Source organism: Apteryx mantelli, chromosome 1 (assembly GCF_036417845.1).
Source record: "Apteryx mantelli isolate bAptMan1 chromosome 1, bAptMan1.hap1, whole genome shotgun sequence".
In the NCBI taxonomy this organism is placed as follows: Eukaryota; Metazoa; Chordata; class Aves; order Apterygiformes; family Apterygidae; genus Apteryx; species Apteryx mantelli.
The window spans coordinates 20,761,120-20,774,637 of NC_089978.1; the positions used below are offsets into that span (position 1 = coordinate 20,761,120).

The 13,518-nt window shown below is 38.1% G+C and overlaps 1 protein-coding gene across 1 annotated transcript in view; it reads left to right on the plus strand.

Moving 5' to 3' along the window:
• Positions 1–5,368: 5,368 nt before the first annotated feature.
• RNF17 (ring finger protein 17) overlaps positions 5,369–13,518 on the plus strand; it is a 57,529-nt gene continuing 49,379 nt past the window's right edge. The window contains exons 1-5 of the mRNA XM_067289813.1: positions 5,369–5,445; positions 6,125–6,216; positions 6,918–7,009; positions 9,604–9,738; positions 12,134–12,217. Of these exons, the coding sequence (XP_067145914.1) occupies positions 5,369–5,445; positions 6,125–6,216; positions 6,918–7,009; positions 9,604–9,738; positions 12,134–12,217 (480 nt within the window). The remainder of the gene's footprint in view (positions 5,446–6,124; positions 6,217–6,917; positions 7,010–9,603; positions 9,739–12,133; positions 12,218–13,518) is intronic.

The window sequence follows — 13,518 nt, forward strand, 5'->3', positions numbered from 1 at the left end:
CAACATTTTATCTGCAAGTCACTAAACAGTATTTTTACATGAATGACTGCAGCCAGCTAGTATAGTTGTAAAAGTTAACTACTTCATAATGATAGAAACTTCACTGAAAAACATACCAACCAAAGTGTTGGACCTGAAACTATGGATATTGGGTAATTTTAGAAATCATTAATATGTACATATTGGCTTAAAAAAACTGATGATCTTGAAAACTCTGATCCCTTTTTCAGTATATGTTATCTAAGCCTGGGGTATTTCAGAAACTGTTAGTAATTAAGTACAACAGTACCCCCAGACATCAGTGTCTTTTTGTTAGACCACCACACCATGCTGAGATTGCTTGCCTAACTTGTGTAATGTAAATTTCAGAAACTAGATAGTTTAATTGTTCATGTTTTGCAATCATTGATCAAATTATACTTTCAATAAAGCTGTACATCCCCTGCCTACAAACTTTTCTGAGTCATTGCATTCATTGCATTTGGCCTTTCCTGCAGTAACACTAGAGGCCTATCTCCTTCTCTAAACACATGTGCAATCTCTGCCATAATGTTTAGGGGAAAATTATTTTTCTACTTAGCATCTATCACATGGCCACACTACAGAAAAAATCCAGTAGCAATTATGTACCAGAAAACCAAGACAAATATTTGCAGAATCCACAATCTAAACATTGGCCCACTGGCCCACTGGCCAGTTTTAGTTCATTCAGCCACTAAACCGTGAAAACAGAAATTCTTGCTGAGAGAGGGCAAAAAATAGAGGATGAGAAAAAAGGACACATTTGAAGAAATAATAATTGTTACATGTTCCTGGCTGGAAAGATATTCCACCTACAGTTAATACATGCTGCCATCTTGTGGTTCCTAATTGTAAAGGTTCTGATCAGTTTTGACATTGCATTTTAAATGCTATCATGTAAAATTAAGAAACAATGGAAACGTTCTCTAAACAGCTAATGACACAGATAGAAGATTTTCATTCTTTTCAATCCCTGTTGCCTTTGCTGAAATCATAAACCAGGTTGCCATTTTTCTTTTCAGCTTTTCAGAGTGATATGAACACAAAGCTGAAGGGGTGCAGTGTATGTTTGTTTATGTATTATTTATTATTTATTTATGCATGCATTGAATATAAACAAAGATATCGTATGTATGATATACAGCATAACATATATGTATATCTTCTATAATTCTTTGTAATTTGTGGGACAGGCATAGAGAATAGAATGTGTAGCTGTAGAGATTTTTATGAAGTTTAACAATACATAAGCAGAGAATGGCAACTAAAATGAGGATTTGTTGTTATCGTTCATTCATTTATTAAATGCAGCTAAAGTGTAAGGAAAAGCAAGGATGAGCTATCTTCCTACAAAAGAGCTAATTAGGCTTCTCATCAGAGAGCTCACTAAGCTACCTTCTAGACAGTCCTATACACTGCTGATTTAAAACTGGATTAGGACCTTTAACCCAAGTATTCCCTCTTATCATTCCCCTTTCTCTGCTATATCTGATAGAGGTCTCCCATCAACTACCCTGCATCCTACCCCGCAGCCATTATTTACTATCAGCATGTTTTTAAGTAATGCTTATAAGAAGAAGTGATTTTTTCAATTAGAAATTAATACAAAATATGGAAGAAACAGACAAAATTCTGGGTGCACAAGCCTTTCCTCAGCTTTGAAACATAGGCAGAAATTTTCAAAGCTAAATACAAGTTGAGAAAACTCCTGAGAGTTTAACTTCATTGTGATAACTGGTTAGACAATCTGAGAGAAAAGACAAGCGGTATTGATAGAGCAGGAGAGAAGGGGTTAGCTCTTATGGGACAGAGAGACAATTTATCACCTGTGGAACACGAGTTAACTGAAGAAGGGGAAAACGATAATGTGCCATAGAGCCAGTATCTAAAGTGAGTCTATGCTTTTAATGTCAAGGAGAAATATGAATTCCAGTACCCCGGCCTGTCTTTGGAAAATATTTCGTAGCTCTCCTTTGAAAAATGTCTTACTAGTAACTGGAAGTTGTATGTCCAAGTTCAGTCTGGTATGTAGTGATTTTTAGTCTCACTAACAGGATTTCCTCAAGGGCATCCTGGGGACAAAATGACACAGGGTATTTTTGGTGAGGCACATACGTGGGGTCTAAAACTGTTAACGATTCTGCTGTAGTATGACATTTATTGTAGTGGTTGTGGAAATCTACTGGCAGTTGTCACATTTATTGTTCAGTCCCAGTTAGTTCCATCAAATACGTTAATTCACTGAAGCTTTTCTTCCAATAATAAATCTATACAGATTGGAGGGCTCTTTGAGGTCAGTGATGGGGGCCATGGGGAAATTTCCAAATAGACTCTTCTCCCACCACTGGTTATAACTGAATTTTGTAATACCATCTTGGTAAGGATGGAATATGGCAGCCAGGGGTGTACAGTCAGCAGGAGCGGGTCTTTTTGTATCAAAGTTTGCATCTGGTTTGCTCTAAGTTATTATCTACATTCCCAGAGCAGTGACCTCATAGGGCAAAGGTCTTCTTTAGATCACCAAGATGGAATACAACAGTATTCTCCTCAAAACAAATTTGACAGTATCTAAGAGCCTGTTTGTGCATCACAGCCTTTCTGATGTGCCCTGGGTGGTTTCTGGTTTTGCCTACCTAGGTGTGTTCTGGAATGTATTTGTATTTTGTAAGCTATGTGTGTCTAGAAACAGCTTGATGAATAGGTGATGGCTATTGAATCACGAAAATCAATAAAGGAGTCCAAATTTTTAGCCTAGATGTTAAAGATGCCATCTGTGTATTAGAGATGCAGGGCTGGTAATGCTAGGACGAATGTAGGTTCCCTTGCCAGCAGATCTTGGAAAGGATGCAAAAAGTCTTGGGGAAAGAGAATGAGACATCAGCTTGCTCTTGGAGTTGTGCAGGAAGGGATGATACTTTGAAATCTTAACTCAAAAGTCAAATAGCATCTTTTTTGATGTCCTTATACTAGATGAAAACAGAGAGAGTTGCCTGTTAGTCTCACTGATGCACCCTCTGCATTTCAGGATTACTGTAGTTTTAAACTGCTGGTTCAGTCACCATTTGGAGAATCTACATTCTTTTTCACAGAAATCCCTCCCAATGTCCTAGCAGCCCTCAGCCTCACTAAATTAACTATAAGAAGCAAACTTCCTGTAGGCCAAACCACACCAAAGCAAGCCAGACTGCGCATGAAGCACAGCTGTAAAATTTGGCAACAAATCTCCACAAGCATCTTATACAGAGATGACCATAATCAGGTCCCAGTTAATGAAACAGGCTCCTGGGGAAAACAATTTACAAGCAGAATCACCTTAAGGATAACTTTGATCCAAGGAAAACTAGAAATTTTTGCCCTTCACAACCAAATCATGTTACAAAACATATTCAAGTGTAGATAATTAAAACAATTCACGTTTGCCTGATTTGTGTATTTTACAGAAAGTAGCTGAGGACTTCTTTCCACAGAATTGGCCAATTTTTGAACTTTACTGCCCCTTTCTTCATGCTTTCTTCCACATTACTCCTCCTGAAATTCTTCCTCTGTCCTTTGAGCAGATAGGACTGTTGCCTTCTCCTTCAGCTCTTTTCTCAACACATGCAACATTGTTTGCATTGACCACGCCACTCTGGAATTGCTCTGTGGATAAGAAAACCTAAAGAGTTCATGTGAACTTTTGAACTTTGCCTCATTATCTGAGTCAAAACCCCAGCCCAACAAATACTTCCTTCATATATTTAAAACTGTTATGGAAAATTAGGCTCGCCGGCCACCATAACAGAGTCCGACCCTAGGTTCCCGCTGAGGCAGAATTTCGAAGTCAGATTGGAGAGAAATAAAATTTAATGATACACGTGTGGTAATTACAGCTCGAGCTGGGTGCCTCCGAAGAGGGACCCCGAACAAAGAAATCCCTGGACAATTATACCCTTACAATCTAAATTCCCCACCCCTTAAGCGATAGTTTGGACCAATAGTAATAGTTAGGTCTGGGGTCTTCCCCTTCTTCACTGGGCCCCTCCATTGTCTCTAGGCAGGCTGCTGCTTTTCTTACCTTCAAGGTTGGCTGCTCCTGCTGTCCAAGTAACTTCTTTATCCCTCCAGCTTGAACCGGCTCTGGGGCCCCCTTTTACTTATCTAAGTAAAAGTTCACAGCCTGAGGCCTAAGGCTTCAGCAAATTTAGCTACTAATGCTAAGCAAGTTATGCTAAGCGATTAATTCTAGACAGCTTCAGTCCAATATTCTCTAACAAAAACGAAGGCCTAAGACACCGTTTTCTTTCAAGATTACACATTTTGGGTAGAAACTAGTTTTATTGTGAACAGTGCAAAAATATGAATAACCTAAGCTTTGTTAGGAAACGTACCTCTTTGCAAAAATGGCCTATTTCATGGTTTTGCAAGGAAGGTGTCTAACAGGTAAAATCAGTGGGTGTAACTGAATTTTGTTTTAGGTGATTTAAATAGAATGCTGGAGGATGCCGTGGTAAACTCAGGATAGCCAAAACAGGAGTGGTGAAACACTGCAAAAACTACTCTTCCACTCTTATTTGTTCTGCAAGTTTTGAGAGTGCCTGTGGAATACAGTAACCCCAAATCATGACTTACTGGGTGCTAGCCAAAAAAAACCCAGCACCTTTAAACGCAATTCCTGCTCTCCCAGCAGATGAGGGGAGGGCTAATGCCGGGCTACGCCCTGCCTACGCGGCCGTTGGAGCCTCGCCGCGTCGCGCCTCAGCGCGCCCACGTGGCGGCGAGGCCAACGCGCAGCCCCCACAGCCCGCAGCAACAGCCGCCCTCCGCGGGGGGAGGCCGCCGGCCACGCCTCGCCCTGATTGGCTGCGACGGGAGCCAAGGCTGAGGAGGCGCTCGCTGATTGGCGGCGGCGGCGGTGGTGGTTGTGGCGCGTGCTGGCGCGGCGAGGCTGCCGGCTGGAGGGTTGCTGTGCCGCGCCCTGCTCCTTTCGCCCGGTCGCCTCGGTATGTCCTTGCTCGCAGCTTCTTTACCGGCCGCTTTGTGGCACGGCGGGCGCCCGGGGCTTCCCTGTGGGCACCTGCCCCGACAAGGTTGCTCTGGGTGCCCACTGCCAGGGAAGAGCAGGGCTCCCGTCGAGTGGCGGGGGGAGGGGAAAGGAGGAGAACAAGCTGCTGCGCGGGGCAGAGGTGCAGCAGGGAACACAAATGGCCCAATAGCAGGCCTTCAGAAAGGGAGCTGGGATCAGTATGTGTGGAGGGTCGCAAGCTGAGCATGAACCTATGCTGTTGTGGTACTGCAGTATTTGTTCAAGTGAAGGAATGTGTATGTTAAAGTGAATTTGTCATCTTTTTTTTGAAAGTCTGATACCACCATGAGTAGAAAGAAAGGGTTCTCCTCAGTGGATGACAGTAATGGAGAAGTTAATAGAAGAAAAGTGAAAGATAAAAAGTATGTGAATTTTGAGGTTACTCTAGTGATTTTAATTCATAAGTTCTGACCATATAACAAGGAATATTACTGAGTAAATGTAGAAAATAATGTTTATATTCTGCAGTGTCATGGATGAGTCCATTTTTATTTACTGTGTATGTGTGTGATATGTCGTATATGTAGTAATGTACGTGTGAAGATGTAGCATTTTGGGTAGGTTCAGGTGAAAGACATTTTAAATCCATTTTGGGATGTCACCAAATAAAGTTATTAGGTTACCAACATCTCAGATTGATCCAAATATGTATTTTACAAGTAAATAAAAATTTAATTCACTTATTCATTTTTAATTCAATAACTGTATAGAATGGATGTGACATGAATTGTTATATAGTAATTCTTCTAGAGCTGGTTCTAATTACCTAACTCTATAGTCACCTGAAAGCTCTGTATTAACAACACCTTTATGGGTGCCAAGTTCAGTATCATAGAGATAACTTTCTTTGTCTTTGCTTCCAGTAGAAGAGGGTAAAGTGTGATTTGTGTGTGAGCATGTGCATGGTGTACATTACATTTCATTAACTGCACATTCCATCTGCATTTCATAAAAAGTGGGCAAGTTTGGTTCTAAGAGAGCTGAAAATCAGTAGAGTTCATGTTTGGTTTATATCTTTAAACTTTACTTTTACTTCTGAAGGCAACATCTTAAGATATTAGAAAAGGATTTTACAGGACCAAATCACAGAAAGAGTGATTCCTGTCATATGTCAAGAGCGATGAGTATGAAAGGTAACACTTTTGGCTTTTATTTCCAGAAATGTTGTGATGTGCAGTATTTATTATTTATGTTTTAGTTTATCTCGCCAAAACAATAGCTAAGCTGTCGGGTTTGATTAATGCATTATTTACTAAATCCCCAGCAGTTATCAGAAACACTTTTCTCTTTATCAGAAACACTTCTCTTTTCCCCCCTCCTGTTTTTTTTTCTTTTTTGAAGGTAATGAAATGTTTCTTTTCTTCTAAAAGAAACTTCATTTATGCTTGAATATCTTTTTCCAACAGTCTTAAAATTTTGTTAAATAAATAGTATTTATTGATGTATTACAAAAGAATTGTTTTTTTTTTCTGTACTGTATCTGTATATTTTGAATGTGTGTTTTCTTTTGCCTTTTTATTTTCTCTTTCATCTATTTATCCTGTCCTGAATGTAGGAGCAATACCATACAGATAATCATGCAGATGATAACCTAATTATTAAACAGATATGAAAGTTTTCTGGGAATTAAGAAAATTTATTTATACTTATCTGGACTTCTATTCGTAGCTTTTAAATTCTGTCATCGTAAAAGTCAATGTCGAGATTTTGACTTCATTAAGACTGGGTAGAAGACTATTATAGTGATCATGTATTGCTGCTTTTCTGTCTCATTGGTTAAGATGCCCTCCAGTTATAACTTTCAGTCAAGTATTTGGTATGCTTGCTTTTACAGAGTCACAGGAAGAGCCTCCTGAAAAGGATGAAGACGCTGACTTTTTCGATTTGTCTGCTCTTCAAGTAAATCAATCCGAAGCTTTCTGTTCAGTATTCATTGTGATGGTCTGAAATAATGATATTACAAAATCTTCTGCATTCTTAGTGAAAGTAATTGAAGCAAGCTCAGTTCCCCCTTTTCTCCTCTACCTCATGTATTGTAGATGGACAAATTTGAAATTACTGTTGTTCAGGAAATACCTGTTAGAGATAAGCATCTGTTCTTTAGAGCCTCCTGCTCCCCAGCTACTCTTTGTTAGTATTTCTGGCAGTGCAACATGATTATGTAGTGCCCATCTGATGTCCGAAGTCTGGTTTTAGAAATTTTATTTTTACTGTTCTCTTCAGTGGCTGTTGTTGTCAACTCCATTCCACCATCTCCTCTGCACATACACAGGCAAAAAAAGGCAAAAAATCACATGTACATTTAAAAAAAATTCTCCCCTTTCAGCTTCTTAATAAAAAGATTAAAAACAATAGTTTTCCTGTTGCGCAGTTGTGCATACCTTATGACTGTAGTTCTCTCTGTTTCTGCATTTTAAAAAAAGAAATACACTGCTTGTGAATCCTTTCTGCATTGTGGCTTGCTGATGCCATTTGTTCAAAGGAAACAATTCTTTTGGACAAATGTTAACTGCATTTTTTTTTTAATTACTATTTTTAAATGTATGCAAAAGATACGGTGTGACCACTCTGGCATTTCCATTATGAAGTTCAGGTTTGGCTTTTATTGTAAAATACAAAAAAGTGAAATTTCCAAGAGAATTGAGCCATGTCACTAAACTCTACAGAAAAGTTATGATGAAGTTCATTAATACAATAACGGTAGAAGCATGCATCAGTTTTAAAGTGTGAAAAACCCTAAGAGCAAACATAGGAAATCAGTGTTGCTTTTACTAGGAAGACTTCCCATTTACCAGAAGGATGTTCTAATGGGTACAGAATTTGACCTGAAAACTGTTTTCTTAAACGTCTGGTTGCTCCAGTCAACAGCAATTGCTTTGAAGCTTGGCCTCACTGAAAAATGGGGAGGGATTGAAGGTGAAAACAGGCTCATATGAAGACTTGGGGGGGACACTAGATTTCATCCTGTAGTTGAACTTGTTTTACTTCTTTCCTCTGGATTTAGACCAAAGTTGATTTTAGACCGCGCAGTAGAAACTCACCAAGGCTGACAAGGTAAACCTTATTACCCAGCTATTTTCAATGTGTTTCAGTGTGTGGGGGGGACCTGACCAAGCATATTTCCAGCTGTTTTGACTTCTGCTGATGCTTAATCAATTTCTTCATGTGATTTGAACTTCACTGATACTAATATGTTCTCAGTATGGCTCTTCAGTGCAGCCAGAACACAGCTCACTTGAGTACATCAGACGAGTACTCAAGGCATCCTGGTTTTCTAACACTTGAAAACAAGATTTCTTTGGAAGGCAAAAAGAAGTAGATATGGTTTGGCTTGAAAATATTTGGAACTGAAGGTTTTAAACCCTGTTTGTGGAAACTCCCTGATCAGAAAGAGAGAGAGAGAGAGAGAGGCAGAGACAGGATAGAGAATTGATGAAATACCAGGCAATGGAGAAATGGAAGTAAGGACTATATCACTGAAGCACTCCACCCCCCCCCACCCCCCCAAAAAAAAACCTTCTGCTTAGATAACTAATCATGACTATAAGGATTTCATGCCAGCAAAGTTTTCTGGTAAGGTCATATCTAAATTACTTTACTGTTTACTCTCACTTATTTGTTTAGCCTATGTGAATTTGATGAAGGATAGTCTTAAAGCGGGTGTCTTTTGTCTGTCCATGTCACTGCCCTTGCCATGGAGATTCATGTTGATATAAATGGGAATAGGCCCAAGTGATTCTTATGGATCTGTTGTAACTGTGTGAGGGAGGTATAGAGAATATCTCTTCTGAGATAGGTGCATGAAGTCGCACATTGTTGAACTTGTTCAAAGTAAAATACTCAGGTTTTGATGTGTAGCTGTCAGCTTCTACAGTACTATTCTTTGAAACCTCTCACCATCCATCAGAAACAACAAACTTGAGCATGGAAAGAACACCACAGTGCTTCCTTCCTATAATTATTGATTCATGCAGATTGTTGCTGTTAAAGTCTTGACAGCTCTTTAGGTCTGTGTGCTTTGTAGAAGAGCAGGAAGGGTGATAATATGAGAGAGAGAATTTAAGAGCTTTCCTAATGGATTGTCAGTTTGTAACATTTTTGTACAACAATTTTGTTTTACAGCATTGTAACATGATCTGTCATGCACTCTAAAATTAACAGCCTAATCAATAAGTGATGGGGTATCTAAAAGAAACTGCTTGGAAAGCAAATAAGAAATTAATCCTGAAGTATTAATATTCATGCATTTTGCTCTCAACAAGGGTAAAAATCTCTGCTACCTCCCAAAGTTTTGTTCTTCCTTGCCAGAATTGCCAGGTATAAAGCCATTGGCTAAAGGTGATTTTGAAGATGATGCTAGTAGAAAGGAGGAGACCTTTTGAAAAATGAGGCATCTCTAGTATTTTATCCTTAAAGTCTAAGTTTTGGAAGTAGGCATGTATGTCTGTTTAAGGGCAGATTTTGGAAATACTCAAATTGTGTGTAAAACAGTTTTTGAAAGCTTGCTACTTAATTTAAAGCGTGTAGGGTTTTATCTTACAGTTTCATTTTGCAGGAGCTTCAGTCACAATACCAAAGAGAAAAATGTTCAGCATCCGGTTTCTTCAGATGGTGGGCTGAAGTACAAACCAGTTCTAGCTCCACCAGTAGACACGGTGTGTTAATGTTGAATTTCATTATATTCTCATTTATTATTTCTGTATATGCGTAGTTAATACTCCATTTGTTAAGACACAGAGACAGAATGCTGAAGCTTTACTCTGACATGCATCTTACAATGGAATTGATGTGCAGGCAACTACAGCGTTAATAGAATAACTGACAAAATGAACACAGACCAAACTACTAGATCATAGCTGAGGAGGGCTAATGTGTTCAGGTGGCTGTGAAACTACATATTTTGAATTTAGGTTTTTAAAAAGACACCTGAGGCTTCACAATATTCTTTTTTTTCCTTTCCCCCCTTCCCCCCCCTTTTTTTTCTAATTCAAGACAAAGAATTGCAAGGCTTATGCAACACGTCCTTAACGTAGTTAGGCAGTGTCTCAGGGCAACAGTGTGCTTACATTAGGCTATTAGGCAAGTGGGTATCTCTTAAAAAAATTCTGTTATGAATTTTCTAACCTGATCTTCCTGAATGAATTTAAAGTTCTAGGCCAGGTGAACTAGTTTTGTTGACACCTGGTGGTGTCTTAAAATGATAAAATAAAACTGGACTGAATGATATATTCCTTACCAGTCCTGTTTTCTTGCTTGAAGATTGTTCTATGCAGTTACCTTGAAAGATGTATAATTTGTAAATGTCTGTATTAGTTTCTAATGTAGTTTTGTTATGGTGCCCATTAAAGTTTAAAAATGTTTTTCTTTTCTGAACATTCTTGAAATCTATTTGAAATAAGGCCATATAACATGTTATCTTAAACTATAATGTCTTACCATTGACAAAGTTTTAAACAAAATAGGCTAAGGTCATCTTTTAAGTATACTGAGTTTGCAGTCTTAAGTAATCTTTGATGGTAGTCACCCCTTCTGTTGATGGAAAACTTTATTTTCTGGAGAAAGCTGTTGCAATGTGTATTTTCCCCTCTTCTGACTTCATCATTTGAAAAACCACATTTATTGAGATTATATTAATTCTAAACTTGATAAGCTGATGCTTCCTCTTGTTTCATTCTGCTTTTTCAGTCTTTTTTATTCCTTAACTAGTGACCACTAGATTTTTGGCAGTATCATTTCTTTTATCATTGAGTGAATATGTATCCATGTGCTTTGAATTTTGAAAGGGTATTTATTATTGTGCTGCCGATCATAGAACCATGAAGTAGGGAGGGAGCTATGTTATTCCCAGGCATTTTTTTACCTATTGTGTCTCTTTACATCTGCTCAAAATAGAGTGGGAATGGTTGATATAGGGAGATATTCCTAACACAGTTAGCATCCAAATCATAAAAGCAGGAGGATTTTCTTTGTTTTTTTTGCTCTTAAGGAGGAGACATAGTTTGTTTGAGATGTTCAGATACATTAATCAGAAAACTGTCTTGGAGATGAAGATGACAACAAACCTTTAATAAATTCTGAGATCTCTAAAATGATGCTTGTGACTAATTCATCTCTCCCAGAAAACCACCTAATCATGGTGCAAAAGCAGCAGTAGTTGAAGAGTCTGCTACCTCCTTTCACTTTTAGAGGTGTTTGGTCAGAGGCAAAACTGTTTCATGTTTTTGAAATCAAGCTTTAACTTCTCTCCTGAGTCATTGTTCTGCTAAACTATGAAGAACCCTTAAGTACTTGAAGAAGTTTGTTAGTTAAGTTGCCTTTTGGCAAGCTAAACTGATTGCCTGGTAGTTGACAGGCTTAAGCAGCACCAGCCCTAACCTCCACACGTTGCCCTCTGATGACTTTTTGGGGCATCCCCAACTGGTGACCTTCTTTTTTTGTTTACTTGTTTTCAGCAGAACATCAGCACTCTAACACCAGCTTTAGTAATGCCAGTGACAGAATAAGTTACTTCTGTATGTACATTCACTTCTATGCTGATTCTAAACCCAAGTATCTTATTATCTTTTCTTTCATCAGCATAGAGCTGGGAGCTTGTTATGTATTTTTGTGTTACTGCTGTTTTTCTGTTGTTCCCCAAATGCAATTTCTAAATATTTTATTTACTTTTTTTTCTTGGGTACAGTGTTTCCATTTTTTAATCTGGCGTGCCTTCTTTGCTCAGTATTTGCTCTGTTTATAACCTTGCATTGTTTTCATTTGACCAGATTTTTTAATTAGTGTAAATAAATGTATGCATTTAATGGAAAAAATAATTTGGAATCCTTGTTTCAGAAGTACTATAATGAAAATAGCCTTGGTCTAAAAGTGTAATTCAGGCGAGCCAGTGTTCTGGGCCTGTTTCCTGCTGTAGAGCTACTCAGAGCCTTACAGAGATTGTCAGAGTCACTCACTTCAGGTGCTTCTGTTAATTAGAAATGGCAAATGATTATAGCCCATCTCGGCTTCTAATCATACAAGTGACTTATTATTCTTTGGCAAATTTTTCACCAGGACAGCAAAACTGTTGATGAAGATATTGATGAAGCTTTGTGGATAGCTATTTGTAATCTCAGCCGCTTAAAAGATGCAGATGAGGTAAGTGAAAATAAATTGAATAAATCTTTAAATATTAAGTCTTATCCTTGATTAAAGCTTTTTGTTATGGGTAGTCGCACAAAAACATGTTCATGCTCTTACTGCCTTTGCAGTGTTTATTTCGATGTCTGTTCTGTCCTTTAACTGTTTGCATTATTTTTGTGGAATGTGCAGCATTAAGCTCCAGACTGTACCAAGTACATGAGCCTGTGTTTTATTTAAATATATGGGTGGACCCAGTAACTTCAACAGAACTGCATATAAGCCAGCCTTTAAGTACTAGCTTGTGTTTCCTTGCATCAGGGTGAAGTGCAGCATTCTTTTTTGCTCTAACAATTAAGCTAACTCTCTAGTTTTCTTGTGCCTCCTTTTGGATCTAAAGATGGAAAAGAAATTATCTGTGGGCAACGGGGGTAACATTTCTCCAAAAAAACAAAAAACAAAAAAACAAAAAAAACCCCAAAACACAGATGATGTAAAGTCAGGCATTTTTGTATGCAGAAAATAATATAGGAAAAATCCTAAAATACTGAATAATGCTCTTAACAGAAAGGTTTTACTAGATATCCTATGAACTTCTTTATATTGATTATTTGTTTCCACTTTAATTCTTATTTATATTAAATGTGCTAAGGAAAAGCTTGCATCTTTGCCATTTATTGACATTTTTATATGTATTTTAAGTTATCCAGGCACAGAAATGTTTTATGGTCCAAAAACCTAAAGCAAATTCATTCTAGTACATGTTGCATGAAGTGCCCTTAAACATTGTTTTCCATTTCCTCTCCAGTTTGTCTTGCTGCAGTGGCTGATCTGTCATCTTGTAAAAACCTTGCATTTTGGCAATTTTTATAGCTAATGCACACAGCTGTGGTCTTCAACAGCTTTTCAGTAAAGGCTGAGTATTGCCAGTGCAGTGTTGTATTACTGACAGGTTTTGGGTTTTTTTGGTTGTTTTTTTTTTTTAACAATCTCTTTATCAAGTGTAACTAGAGCAACAGAGAACTGATGCTTAACAAGAGGAAAAACCTTTTGTTTCCTTAGTGCTCCCATTGAGGTTAAAAAACAGTAGGAATCATAGCTTGATAATTACCCACGCACACTGCTGTATTAGAATGTGAAGTAAGGAAAGTGAGGCCGCGAGTCCAAGACAGGAAGTTACCTCTTGCCTGTTAGACCTAAAGACTTCGGTTGACATAATGCAGACAGTGTGAGCTGATTTGAGCTTAGAGAAAACAAAAGGATGGGTGAGCTATAATTTTTCCCCTATTGTATCTTTATAGTTAGCCTCTATTGCTGTA